Source organism: Myxine glutinosa, chromosome 7, assembly GCF_964187855.1.
Source record: "Myxine glutinosa chromosome 7, kmMyxGlut1.1, whole genome shotgun sequence".
In the NCBI taxonomy this organism is placed as follows: Eukaryota; Metazoa; Chordata; class Myxini; order Myxiniformes; family Myxinidae; genus Myxine; species Myxine glutinosa.
In genome coordinates, this window is record NC_136267.1 from 52971992 (window position 1) to 52986279 (window position 14288).

The window sequence follows — 14288 nt, forward strand, 5'->3', positions numbered from 1 at the left end:
TTCTTCACTCATTTAAAGGAATTTTGACAACGTTCGTTGAATTATTTTTCTGAATCTTCTCACTTTCTGAAAACATGTTTCAAGCAGTAAAATTTAAGTTCACTTAAAAATCAGAACGTCGACACGTTTGTGACCTCAAATGACGTCATCATCGGGTTCTGCCGACTGCTGTGTCGGTTTGAAATGCGAGGGAAGCCGTAACCGCAAACTCTTCTTCTTTCTTGGCGCACCGTGATTGCGAAGAACAAACATCATTGGCTGAGGGCGCGGCCGTGGCTGATGCAGTGCCCCCTGTAGGTTAGAGCAGGGATTTGTAATTGTTTCCGGATGCCGGCGATAGCTCTCCTACTCTTCACGAAAGACACCGTGGGCTCTTTAACGTCCACCAACTAAGCCCGGCAGATGGGACGCCATTTTTTACATCCACCCGAGGGACGGCACACACATTGATGCCTCGCATGGATGAGGGTGAGGAAGATGGTGAGGACGATGAGGCGAAGCCTTACCATTTGTTAATTTGTTAATTTGAAGTATAATCTACTTGAGACCGGAAAATATTTAATCTTTTGTTCTAACTGAATAATGAATGGCTGAGTGGCTGATTCTTACCTCGGGTGTATTCAGTCACCTCACCAATCAGCTTGTAGATCGCTCGCCAAGTGGCTTAAGCATTGGAGTAAGCACTCCATTCGAACGGTTAATACGGAACGGCGCAAGCTAGCTGCTTGAGAACTGAGTACACCCTTGCTCTTGTGTTGCTTTGTGGTTCGAAATGGTTCTTATTTTATCTTTTGATTCTTTTGTTCTATTCAAGAGTTTTATAAATTAAATAAAGAGTTGTTGGAAGTTATGATTTTGTAATGTACCCGTTTTATTTGATTATTATATATACTAAGGAGATACCCGTGCTATGCACGGGTGGGAAGCCAGAGCAAACAGGCAATGCAGATATGGTGAATGCTAAAGCATGAAACCAATAAATTCCACATTCCTGTAGCACCTTCAGTCGCACGTCAGACATGGACAGCAAGTTCGTGAAGGACTTCCATGAAAAACGTACCCGTTCGTAAACAAACGGGTACGTTCACGTATGGAAACATCGATCGTGGGTCCGTAGCGAATCAGCATATGGCGATCCGCGAATTCACGTTTAGAAGGTAGAAACCATCACGTCATGTCATCATTCACTTGAACTCGAGATCTCTTTTTTCATTCCAAACAACATAACTCCAATCACAAATTAATCACAAAATAAACTTTTAACAACATTGTTAATGTTTTCTTCATTGTAAAAACTACCAAGTCAACAGTTAAAAGGATTTTGAGCCGATGGGTGTTACGGCCTTGGCAAGATCGATGGAGACAGCGATCTGTTAGCTTATACACCGCCCAAATAGCTATGTGGAATTCTCTCATGTGGAGATTAAACTCACGTCGTTTGAACTTTGGCCGAAGTCATTATTTACTTTTAATGATGTTTATTTACGAATCAAAAAGAAGATAATTGGTTTTGAGTCGTCCTTTCCGCATATCTCGTGGGATTGTGAGTTGGAGAGACGACCGTGATGGCGGGGAGGGAGTTGGCATTCTCTCAAGCAGGGATTCAACCCATGTCCTTATAAAAGGTCTTTGCCCGAGGTCACCGAGTCTGATCTGTGCAGTGGTGCAGCAATCGGTGCAGCCGTTTGTGCGGCACCCGGGAAAATAACGTTATGCGGGAGTCCAAATCTGAAAATGCTGGAGGCCAAAGCTGAAATTGGAAAAACAATATACCCTATTTTACTCCAGGAGATACCAGGATTACCCATCCAAAATATTGTTGCGATCGGTTCAGCCGTTTTTGCGGCACCTTCAAACGGATGGACGGACAGACAGACAGACGGACGGACAGACAGACGGACGGACAGACAGATGGACGGACATTTGGTGAATTATAGTAAGATATATTTAAATATAAGTGTGTCCCTTTTGGCCATGCATCTGTGTGCTGTATCTCTAACCTGCACTTCACCCCTTTATTTGTTTTTACTGGCAAGGTGCCCGTGCCCGCATTGAATTCTCAACGGAGTGGGGATGAAGGTGGCAAAAATGCAAATGGCGTATTCTGTCATCGAGCCTGCAAGCAAGGAGCAACAATTCACATGTATTGCCACATCTGAGAAAATGCAATTTAAATGCTCTAATGGCGGCGAGGTGTTGCATTTGAAACTGTTTATATATATATATATATATATATTGTTACGGTTCGCGGTTTAGATGTTATATTTGCCGAGCGGAGGCTCCGCGACAGAACAGTTGTTCCCCGACTAAACCCGATTCACCCAAACGTTGGCCGTATCGCGCCACAGATACTCAATGTGGAAAAGACTAAGACGACGAATGTGAAGAAAAGGAATAAGAAGACGAGAAAAGGGTTGAAAATACTACTAAATTTATTTACTATTTACAGGCTCAAAATAACCAAGGAGAAGGAAAGATAATAAAATAATATACAGAAGCTTTTAGAGACACAGGGAAAATACTAGCTTATACAGACTTAGTTACTACCCAGGACAGCACGAACAAAACAAACTCACGTACGCAAATGGGGAACTTTCAGGCAGGAATGGCTGGAAAGGATGAGCAGGTGGGATCACAGGGCACAGCGAGCAGGTCCACTCCGGGCTGGAAGCGGGGAGCCGGCAGCTCCTTGAAAGCCGCTTTACAGCGCACGCCGGCAGCTCCTGGTATTCGGCTTTACAGCGCACGCCGGCAGGGTCACTCGCTGCCCCGTCACGGCTTCACGCGGCTGGTTGAAACGGGGCTGCACTCCTCTGCCGTATCTCTCGTGTAGCTTGTTTCGTAAAAGCTCCTCGGCTTTCTCTTGGACCCCTTCTTTTTCGTGTCCCTCTCCACGCAGCTCAGCTCGTATTTTTTCCTTCCTCTCACTTCTCTCCAGCGCGGGACTGACACGCCCTCCACGGTTTCGGTACCGCCCTCTCCCCCGTGCTCTGTTTTGTGACCTTGTATGGTAATCCCACGGGCTTGTCTCCTTATTTGGGCATCGCGCCGACGGCACGCCCCTCGTGGCGAGCCACGGGCTTGTTTCCTTATTTGGGCATGGGGCTGCACAGCCCCGCCCTTCGTGGCGCGCCCTGGGCTTGCCTCTCCCTGGCGACCCCGCCCCTCCTGTTCAAACAGAGCACGGAGCACATATTCACTATAGCAGCGAATTGAGAGGGCGTGCACCCCACGCTTGTGAACTGCTTTACCCACAGATGGAGAGTTTGGCTGGGAAATGGAATGATTGAAGGGGAGCTATTCTTAATTGATTCGGTGCAATGTAGTGTCATTCTAATGGAAGACAAGGCCTTACTCTAAAACACATAATAAGATATAAGCTACTGAACAAGGGTTTTATCGGGTCCTGCAATGTGGTGTTTCATGGAATAACTACCGGGACGCCCTTTTTACCTTTACACAACTCTGGAGGCAGGAGGGGCCATATTCAAACAATGTTCATCACCATTTCCAATACAATACAACACAATCAAAAAAATGCAATCCTCATATCCGCAACAATATATATATACGAGTTATCATTATCAGTGAATGAATTTGGTGAATTATCGTAAGATAAAGCCAAGTGCTCACTCGTCTCTTCTGACATGCAGGCTCGTTTCCTTTGGAAGCATATCAAGCCGGTGCGCAGCCCAGCACAGAGATGTTCCACAGTGAGCAGGCTGGTGTTCGTGCCGTGTACCCCCTGGTGCTCGTAGATGCCATCTCCGTGTGCATGGCCCATGAGGAGAAAGGATTGTGCAAAATTGGCGAGTTTGCGCTTGGCATAGTCTTTGACGTGGCCTCTGTCATCATGGGCAAAAGGAGATGGTGAGATTGGAGACGAATGACTCCTGAAACTCTCCTCGCTGAGAGTTTGAGGGTTTTTTTCACACTCTTATGGATATGTATTTGTGGTGTGTGCAGGCCAGCCAACTACCACTTTTCTCGTATGTGGTCGAGTGGCTGTGCTTGCTGCTACGAGCAAGCGTCGTATGCCAAACGAGGGGGCTGTGTTGCCATCAAGTTCCTCATGAAGAGACTGCCCCTCACCTGTGTCCTCCAGCATCTGCTCACCTTCCTGAAGGCCATGTTGTTCGTAATGATGGACCTCACTGGGGAGGTGGGCAACTTTATTACTTGCAAAATCGAATACAGATATATACATACAGACTTGGCATTTAATATGGAATATTTTTTTTTCTTGACTTGGGTTTACTTTCTTAACTCAGTATATCAATCTAGTGAGTTTATTTTACACTTTGGTGATTTATTTGTTAAAAGAACCATGTCACTGATTGTCTGTCGCAGCAAGAAGTCAACAACATGATTATATCACAGGTGGCGTGGCAAAATGTACGGACAGGTGCATTTGATGATTGGCTTCACAGTTGGGTATACAAGGGTTGTTGCGTTCTGTATTAGTGGAAAACAACTGCTGCACGTCTCCAAAAGTTATTGCAGCTTCCTCTGGAGATGGCCCGTCAACTCGACAATGCTGTTTGTCATGGAGTGGTGGCTTTACGAAATTACGGCACGAAACAGCGTGCTATTGCTCGGCAGTATGGCATCACTCAAGGTCAGGTGTCAAAGATCCTGAAACGAAATGCTCAGAGGGGTGTCCCTACTCCAATACCGAGGCCAGGACGTCCCCGCAGAACCACAAGGAGGGATGATCGCCAGCTGCACCGGTTAGTCCGCAATGGCCGTACCAAGTCAGCTAATCGGCTTAGGGCTGAGTGGCAGCAACTGACAAATGTGCCTGTATCCAGAAGGCGAGTCAACCAACGACTGGTTCAAGCAGGCTATCGTGCCAGGCGTCCCCTGAGAAAGCCACGCCTGACCAGACAACACCGCCAGTGCCGATTGCAGTGGGCCAGAGAGCACCGTCAATGGCAGCCAGGACACTGGAATCACGTGATCTTCAGTGACGTGTCTAGATTTCTGGTCTATCGTCAAGATGGTCGCGTCCGAGTGTGCAGACAAGTGCATGAAGCCGACAACAAAGATTGTATAGTGCCAAGAGTCCAAGCTGGAGGTGGTGGGGTGACCGTTTGGGCTGCTTTTCATGCAGGGGGCAAAACTGACCTGGTTGTTCTGAATGGAAACCTGAACCAGTTCAAGCCAGGGCCATTCTGGAAGAAACATTGCTTCCATTTGCTCGTGCAGCCTTTCGAGGAAACTTTGTCTTCCAAGATGACAATGCACGGCCTCATCGTGCTCGCATGATCCAACACTTTCTTGCTGACCGTGGTGTAGAGCATATGGAGTGGCCTGCCATGTCCCCGGATATGAATCCGATAGAGAACTTGTGGGCAGAATTAACGCGTCAAATCGACCACTTGGACCAGCAGCCGACCTCTGTGCGTGAATTGCAGCAGGCTATTGTCACTGCATGGCAAGCAATTCCTGTCCAAACCTTGGCAAATCTCGTGAACCTCAACGTGTACGTGCTCCCCTGAATGCTCGTGGGGGTTACACGAAGTACTGAACTGTAATTTTACTGTCCGTAATCCCAGTCGTAATTTAACTTTTGTTTTTGTTAAAAAAAATTTTGGCTAATGTGCAAAATAAAGAGATACTTCTGGAAAACGTACCCAAGTTTAACACAGTACTGTCCATGAATTGAGTTCGATATCAGTTTACATCACTTTCAAGGATCAATTTATTTGTTTCGAAATGTCAAATGTGGTTTTTGTTTCTTTTAAAGGTCACATTAACAAAATCTAGAATAATTTCAACATAATTCCAATGAACTTTTGGTTCTAAGACATCTTGAAAAGTAAGTTCACCCCCACAAAAAAAATATTCCATATTAAATGCCAAGTCTGTGTATATGCAGCTTTGTGATGCCGAGGGTGAAATTTGTTTTGGTGTCTTTGTGAAGCTTTGTGAAGGCTTTGTGAAGCCAATCAGTGACCAATTGGAAATTAACAGTCGGATGATTCAGCCAGCCAGCTGCCAACTACCAGAGCCCCCCCCCCCCCCGACTCAACTCAACTGAGCCAGAGCCAAGTCCATCCCATCCCTCCCTCTTGCCGTCCCCTTGAATTAAAGAGCAGGTTAACTAACTAATTAACTAACTTAGAAGTCCAGGACCCACTGCTGAAAGAACAGCCGTGGGACTCAAACCCAGGCCCTTTGAGTGAACAACCAAGTCTGTAAACACTCACCCAAAATGATGGGTAAGGGTCAGGATTCGAACCTGCCACTCTCCCATCAGACAAGGAAGTGTTCAACTGCTCATCAAACCTGATAGGTATTAAAGTCTGAATAATTTTCTCAATCAAGTGAAGCATGTAGATTGTGGTAAGTGTAATACGGTCTGTGTATTTCGAGTAAGAGGGTCATAACTCAATTTGGAGTGTCATAGCAATTGATTTATTGAGTACTTATTGTACTTATTTATTGAGTACAATTGAGTACTTATTGATTCAAGACATTTCAGCTTTTCGTTTTTTATTATTTTGTAAAAATTTCCCAAAAAAAATAATAATTCCACTTTGGCATTATGGGGTATGTCATCTCAATTAATAATTATTTGTTTACTTTTACAATGAATAATAAACAATTTATTGTCATCTCTATGACAAAAAAAATCTCAACAATCAAAATTTCTTAATTGTGCTTCGTTTTGCTCCTTTGTCTCAAGAAGTTGCCCCTTTCCCCATTGAAAATGCAGCTTCCGATTTTTAAAAATCTTTTCCGTGGATACATGGTCTCAAGAAAGAAAAGATCGATTTTTATCTGAAAAAGACGTTTTTCAAATCTCATGTTGGTCAACAAATCAATGATGAAATGTATTTAAAATTGGGATTCTTTGTCACAGTTGCCAACGACGGGGCGAACATCGCTTAAATTCGTACCGGTGAGACCCTCGAGTCGGACGCAGGATGTCATCCATGGTGCAAACCACTCTTCGACTTTCCCAACGCCGTCGTCCTCGGCATCCACATCGCTAAGAACGCCATCTTTGCTTCTCCGGGGGGAGGGAGTGCGACTGCTCTCACATTACGCACACTGGGCTGGCTGTTTGCTTCATGCAATATTCACACCTCATCAGTGTGCTGAGCAACAGTGTACAATGTCGTAGCAAACTCTGCTTCTCCGGGGGTGTCCGATCTCCTCTTCTTTCATATAATAATACATTAAGGCTTTTCTGTCATGATATTTTTACGACGGGATTCTGCTAGTTTAATTAATATAGTGTAGCGGTTGCCGCTGAACATACACAATCGCCTTACACCTGCCGAGGACGCAACCACGGAGCGATCGCTGTGCCGGGCTCGCCCAGACCGCCCGGAGACGCTCAGTCTCGCCTTTCCCGGGCATGCCCGGACTCGCCTTTCCCGGGCTCGCCCGGCCCGTCCGGCGACACCCAGTCTTGCCGTTCCCGGGCATGTCCAGACTCGCCCAGGTCTCCCGGACACGCCCAGTCGCGCCTTTTAAGGGCAAACGCTCCGGCATGAGATATTCGAGTGCTTGTATATAATGCTGCCCGATAAATGGGCTTTTTAGAGTACCCGAGTTGATTTGATGCAATAAAGAAACTCGGACGAATTCCAGCTTTTTGTCGCGTCTATTCTTTCGATTCGAGTTGGAGCACAGCTCCTTCATTGGTGACCTACCGACATGGACACGGCAGTTTCCCTCAAACTGCCTACCTTCTGGGAGGCTCACGCAGCGGTTTGGTTCGCCCAGGCGGACTCCCAGTTCGCCCTGCGAGGCATCACCGCCGACGACACCCGCTTCCATCATGTGGTAGCAGCACTCGGCTCAGCCACCGCGGCCCGCGCCCTCAGCCTCCTCCAGCACCCGCCAGCCGCTGACAAGTACGGCGCGATCAAGAAGCTCCTCCTCGACGCTTTCGCCCGCTCATCGGCGGAACGCGCACGGCGCCTGCTCGACCTGCCCGAGCTCGGCGACACGCGCCCGCCCGAGCGAATGGATTACATGCTCTCGTTGCTCGGGGAGCACGCCCCGGATTTTCTTTTTCAAGAGCTGTTCCTCCGTCAGCTGCCTAGCCAGGTACGCCTCGCCCTGGCAAGCACGCAGATCACGGATCCCTGCGCCCTCGCCAGGGAAGCCGACAAGATCTCCTCGGCAGGCCAACGCATCGGGGCAGCGACCTGGAGCCCGCCGCCGTCCGAAGCAACGCCCATGGCGCCCGAGCACCCGGCACGGTCGGCGGCCGAACTGCCGGCGCAATTGGCGGCCGCTACGCCGCGCCGACCGCCTCCAACACGACGACCGGGGCCTACACCTGACCAGGCGTGGTGTTACTACCATGCCAGGTTCGGACAAAAGGCCCGGACATGCCGACCCCCGTGCACTTTCGGCAAGTCGGGAAACGGCCGGGCCGGAGTTCATTACCAGCCATGAGCACCGGCCACACGGGCAACTTACTTTTTATCAGGGACAAAGCGTCCGGACGGCGCTTCCTGTGTGACACCGGCGCCCAACTGAGCGTCATACCCGCCTCCGATCAGAACAGGCAGTCCGTGGTTTGCGGGCCCTCCTTGGTGGCGGCCAACGGATCGGCCATCCGCACCTTCGGCACGCGCAACGTCATCCTCTGCTTTGGCAGCCAGCGCTTTAATTGGACTTTTGTGACCGCAAGCGTGCCCATGGCTCTGCTGGGCGCTGACTTCCTCTGCGCACACTGGCTGCTGGTTGACGTCAAACGGCGTCGCCTCGTCAACGCCGAGACCTCCAGCTCCCTGGCATGCACATTGAGCAGCTCCGCGCCGACCGAGCTAGCATGCGCCCTCCCAGCGGCGAACGAGTTTGCTCGCCTGCTCGCGGAGTTCCCGGCCCTCACGCGGCTGACGTTTTCGGCCGTCGCGGTACGACATGGTATCGAGCACCACATACCCACTACGGGCCTGCCGGTCTACGCCAGAGCCCGCCGCCTCAACCCAGCCAAGCTCGCCGTGGCCAAAGCCGAGTTCGACGCTTTGGAACACCTCGGCATCATGCGGCGCTCCGATAGCGCGTGGGCTTCGCCACTACACATCGTACCGAAGCCGGGGGACGGCTGGCGCCCATGTGGCGACTACCGCCGCCTTAACGACGTTACCACCCCCGACAGGTATCCGATCCCGCACATTCAAGACTTCTCTGCCCGTTTGGCAGGACGAGTCATTTTTTCGAAGATCGATTTGATACGGGGATACCACCAGGTACCTGTCAGGCCGGCCGACATCCCAAAAACGGCCGTCATCACGCCGTTCGGCTTATTCGAATTCCTTCGAATGCCATTTGGCCTCAAGAACACGGCTCAGGCGTTCCAGCGCTTGATGGACGGCGTGCTGCGCGACCTGCCGTGCCTCTTCGTCTACCTGGACGACATCCTCGTCGCCAGCGCGTCCCGGGCCGAGCACCTCCTCCACCTTCGAACACTGTTCGGGCGCCTCAGCGAGCACGGCCTAATCGTCAATCCGGCCAAATGCCACTTCGGCACGACGGCCGTTGATTTTTTGGGCCACCACATCACCAAGAACGGGGCCGTGCCGCTGCCTACCAAGGTCGAGGCCATCACCGCGTTTCCGCGTCCCCGCTCCATCAAGGCCCTGCAGGAGTTCCTCGGATTGGTGAATTTCTATCACCGCTTCGTGCCCCGCGCTGCTCAGCTCATGCGGCCCCTCTACGAAGCCCTCTGGGGCAAGCCGGCCAAACACGACGTCGTCTGGTCCGCAGCCATGGACGCGGCATTTACAAGCTCAAAGCGGGCCCTCGCCGACGCAACACTGCTCACTCACCCGGTGCTCAACGCTCCCATCGCCCTCACCACGGATGCCTCCGACTACGCGGTGGGCGCTGTACATCAGCAATGGGTGAACGGGGTTTGGCAGCCACTCACTTTTTTCAGCCGGCAACTCCGGCCGAACGAGCTCAAATATAGCACGTTTGACCGCGAGCTCCTCGGTCTACACCTGGCCGTTCGCCATTTCCGCCACCTCCTGGAGGGCCGACCCTTCACGGCTTTCGTCGACCACAAGCCGTTGGTTTACGCAATGGCCAAAGTCACGGAGCCGTGGTCGGCCCGCCAGCAGCGCCACCTCTCCGCCGTGTCGGAGTTTACCACGGACATCCGGCACGTCGCCGGCAAAGACAACGCCGTGGCCGACTGTCTTTCTCGGGCCAGCGCAAACACGGTCCACCTCGGCGTGGACTTCGCGCTTATGGCAGCTGACCAGACCACCGACACCACGGTGCAAGCCCTCCGGGCGGCGGACACGGGCCTCCGCCTGGCCGACGTCCCCTTCGCGGACACTGTCCTGCTCTGCGACGTCTCCCAAGGCCAGCCTCGCCCCATCGTGCCCGTCACCTGGCAACGCCGCATCTTCGCCTCCCTCCACGGCCTTTCCCACCCGGGCCGGAAAGCTTCCCAGAAGCTGGTGTCGGCACGATTCGTCTGGCACGGCCTTCGACGGGATGTCCGCGATTGTACCAGCACCTGCACGGCCTGCCAACAGGCCAAGGTCCACCGACACACCCAGGCCCCGCTGGCACCTTTCACCGTGCCCGAACGGCGTTTCGACCACGTCAACGTGGACCTGGTGGGCCCCCTCCCCCCATCATGGGGTTTCACACACCTGCTTACCATGGTGGACAGGACCACCAGGTGGCCGGAGGCCGTTCCCCTCGTCTCCACCACCACCGCCGACGTGGCGCAGGCTTTCATCGCCACCTGGGTCGCCCGTTTCGGCGCACCGGCGGACATCTCTTCGGACAGCGGGCCGCAGTTCACCTCCGAGCTGTGGGGCGCGGTCACCCGCAACCTGGGGGTCAGGCTCCACCGTACCACAGCCTACCACCCCCAAGCCAACGGGTTGTGCGAGCGGTTCCACCGTTCCATGAAGGCCGCGCTCATGGCCGGCCTTCAGGACGGCGGCTGGACCGACCGGCTACCGTGGGTCCTTTTGGGCCTCCGCACGGCCCCCAAGGAGGACCTCCAGGTGTCCACCGCCGAGCTGGTCTACGGCCAGCCGCTACGCGTCCCGGGCGAATTCGTGCCCGACGCTACCAGTCCCTGGTCCGCAGCTCGCCAGCGCTCGGACCTCCAGGAGACCGCCCGACGGTTTGCCCCCGTGCCAACGTCCCACCATGGTGACCCCCAGGCCTACGTCCCCCCAGCGCTTCGCACAGCGGAGTACGTTTTTGTGCGTCATGACGCACACCGGGGGCCACTCAGGCCACCGTACGACGGACCCTTCCGGGTCCTGCGACGGGACGACAAGTCCTTCGTCATCGACGTCGGCGGCAGGTCGGACCGGATTTCGGTGGACCGCCTCAAGCCGGCGCACGTGGACATCGACCAACCACCTCGGTTGGCCGTTCCTCCGCGGCGAGGCCGCCCCCCGTCCATGGTGCCTCCCGCTCGACCACCCACCCCCACACCGGACCCCCCCCCCCCCCACGACCCACCAGGGGTCGCTTCGGCTGGGTCATCAGGACCCCCCTTAAATTGACCCTGCCGGTGCAAGTCGATTCTGGGGGGGCGTGTGTAGCGGTTGCCTCTGAACATACACAATCGCCTTACACCTGCCGAGGACGCAACCACGGAGCGATCGCTGTGCCGGGCTTGCCCAGACCGCCCGGAGACGCTCGGTCTCGCCTTTCCCGGGCATGCCCGGACTCGCCTTTCCCGGGCTCGCCTGGCCCGTCCGGCGACACCCAGTCTCGCCGTTCCCGGGCATGTCCAGGCACGCCCGGCGACACCCAGTCTCGCCGTTCCCGGGCATGTCCAGACTCGCCCAGGTCTCCCGGACACGCCCAGTCGCGCCTTTTAAGGGCAAACGCTCCAGCATGAGATATTCGAGTGCTTGTATATAATGCTGCCCGATAAACGGGCTTTTTAGAGTACCCGAGTTGATTTGATGCAATAAAGAAACTCGGACGAATTCCAGCTTTTTGTTGCGTCCATTCTTTCGATTCGAGTTGGAGCACAGCTCCTTCAATAGCAAGATAATTTGTGCAGATGAGATTTTCCTTGATTAAAAGTCGGTTTCAGGTTCCAGAGATTTTTTTCTTTTCTTACAGATTGAGTTTGGAAGACAGCAGTGGATTTCCTTTCTAATAGGTGGTGGGTGGATTGTTCGGCGGTGTGTGGAATTGTTAGCAAAATTTAAATTTAATTTTTAATTTAATCAATAAAATTTAATTTTTGGTTTTTTTAAAAGCAGCATTCAGCAATGCTGTTTGAATTTCTATTTCTGAAGCTGATTTTGGAATTTGATATTGATCCCTGCTCAAAGTAAGCAAAATAGAGTGAATCCAAAAAATCCCCCTCCCCTCCAAAAAAAGGTTTCCATCGATCCATCAAATTGTCCATCTCATCAAGATTAAAATTGACAATCTTGCTCAAAGCTCGGGTAAATATGATGAAAAGTGACGATTTTTCAGATGAAAATTGATGGTTTTAGAAGTTCGACCTTTTGACCTCAAAAATAGTTTGTTTCCCAGTTCAGTGAGGCACTATGCAAATGCTGTTAAATCTTCAAGTTAATAAGATGAAAATTGATGATTTTGGAAGTTTCACCTTGAGTTGACCTTTTGACCTCAAAATAGTTGGTTTCCCTATTTAGTGATTCAATATGCAAATTCTGTTGATTTTTTGACAATTCGATTAAAAATGGCGATTTTTGAAATTTGTCGTCGAAATGACCTTTGACCTCAAAATCAATAGGCCTCTCAATTGTGACGACTTCTACAACTTGGTGAAGTTTCATGACGATCGGTTTAGAATTGTGACCTGTAGGGGAGTGACAAACAGACCGAATAGCAAACGCAACCGACCAATATACTTGAAAAATCTTCGATTTTGCAAGTACAAATGTGAGTGAATGCAGTGGAGACATTCGTCATTGAGGATCCCTGAAGAGTAACGATGGCAGGACCATCAACATTGTACTGGTCCAAAGGTCAAACTGAACTCCCTCCCCCAAACCCACCTCCAAAGCCGCTGGAACTTCATACAAATTGTCCATCGTTTACGAGGACCAGCTTTAAAGGCCACAATTCTTCCCACGTTTTTGTAGGTTTGGCCAAGTTTTTCACGAACCGGTTGGCCAGTCCTGACGTTCGACTAAGGTTAGTGCAGGAATTTGTTCAGGGTGTCCATGATAGCTTGCCTACTCTTCATGAAGGACACCCTGGGATATTTAACGTCCATCAACTAAATGCTGGCAGATGGGACTCCCCATTTCACGTCCTTCCAAGGAATGGCGCACACATTGACGAATCACCCTGAATGTGAAACACCTTATAACTAGGCTGAGATACAAACCCAAGCTAGATGGTTCAGAGGTGAGTGTGCGTACTTCTAGGTCTAGGCCATCTCCACATAACAATAAACAATCACGGGTGTCTTTTTTTGTAAAGAAATGGGAAAAAAATAAAGGAGATGGCAGGAGGATATAGGAGAAAAGGGAGTGTATGGAAGTTGGGTTGTGGAGAGAAAATGGAATGAATGGGAATGTGTGGCACATCTGGGGTAAAGAAGGGGATGTGCTGTTGGAAATATTCCATTTTTGTTCCTGTGCTAGTAATATGGATGGTCCCACGGGCAGAATGTTTGAAGTAAAATTGAAAACTGCTGTCATCTTATATCGGACAGTTGCTGCTGGCTCAGTAATGCGGCTTTCGGATCAGCACAACCGTTTTGACTTCCACAAGCGTTTGAGAGTGAACAGAATTATACGGTAGTGTGGTTCTTATTTTACTCGTCGTGCCGTTTGGATCTTTTTCTCCAAGCACTTTATTACACACTTCGCACGGAATTAAACTCAGCGATTTCAAGATTGGACATCATAGGCGGAACCATATTTAATGGTACCATTCCTAGAAAGTTGCAAATCGCACACGTTCAATAAAGAACTTGACAGATCTGCAAAGAAATGAGTGGTTAAGACTGCGACATTAAGTGGTGTCCACTCAGATACCGACAAATGTTTACAATACAGGGGTATCCTGACCACTGTGGGCGGGAAAAGAATAGGTGAAACGACATTTCGGGCATGAGGCCTTCATCAAAGCAAGAGGGTTAGAAGCGTCGCTTCACCCTTTTTCTCATGGCGGTTCACAAAACTCTGTCACCATTTGGTTTCGAAACTTATTAGTCCGTATTTTTCCGCCAATGGAGACTGATTCTTCTCCTTATTAGTCCCATACCCATAGGGGACTATAGGTTTGCTCTCCGTCTGTCCTTCTGTCCGCCAGTCTCACCTGTGCTTTTCTGCACGTTT

At 50.9% G+C, this 14288-nt stretch overlaps 1 protein-coding gene across 1 annotated transcript; it reads left to right on the forward strand.

Moving 5' to 3' along the window:
* The first annotated feature begins 29 nt into the window (after nucleotides 1-29).
* Nucleotides 30-7603, forward strand: LOC137430544 (transformation/transcription domain-associated protein-like). The gene is made up of 5 exons (XM_068121362.2): nucleotides 30-480; nucleotides 2037-2143; nucleotides 3654-3870; nucleotides 3967-4162; nucleotides 6869-7603. The coding sequence occupies exons 2-5, from the start codon at nucleotides 2074-2076 to the stop codon at nucleotides 7130-7132; spliced, it is 747 nt and encodes a 248-aa protein (XP_067977463.2). The 5' UTR covers nucleotides 30-480; nucleotides 2037-2073; the 3' UTR covers nucleotides 7133-7603.
* Nucleotides 7604-14288: the final 6685 nt, after the last annotated feature.

Excerpts from the sequence above, each read along its gene's own strand:
- LOC137430544 (XM_068121362.2), top strand. The coding sequence starts at position 2,074 with ATGAAGGTGGCAAAAATGCAAATGGCGTATTCTGTCATCGAGCCTGCA. Across the intron at positions 3,871-3,966 it reads ATCATGGGCAAAAGGAGATG|GCCAGCCAACTACCACTTTT; the intron begins GTGAGATTGGAG and ends TGGTGTGTGCAG. Across the intron at positions 4,163-6,868 it reads TGATGGACCTCACTGGGGAG|TTGCCAACGACGGGGCGAAC; the intron begins GTGGGCAACTTT and ends TCTTTGTCACAG.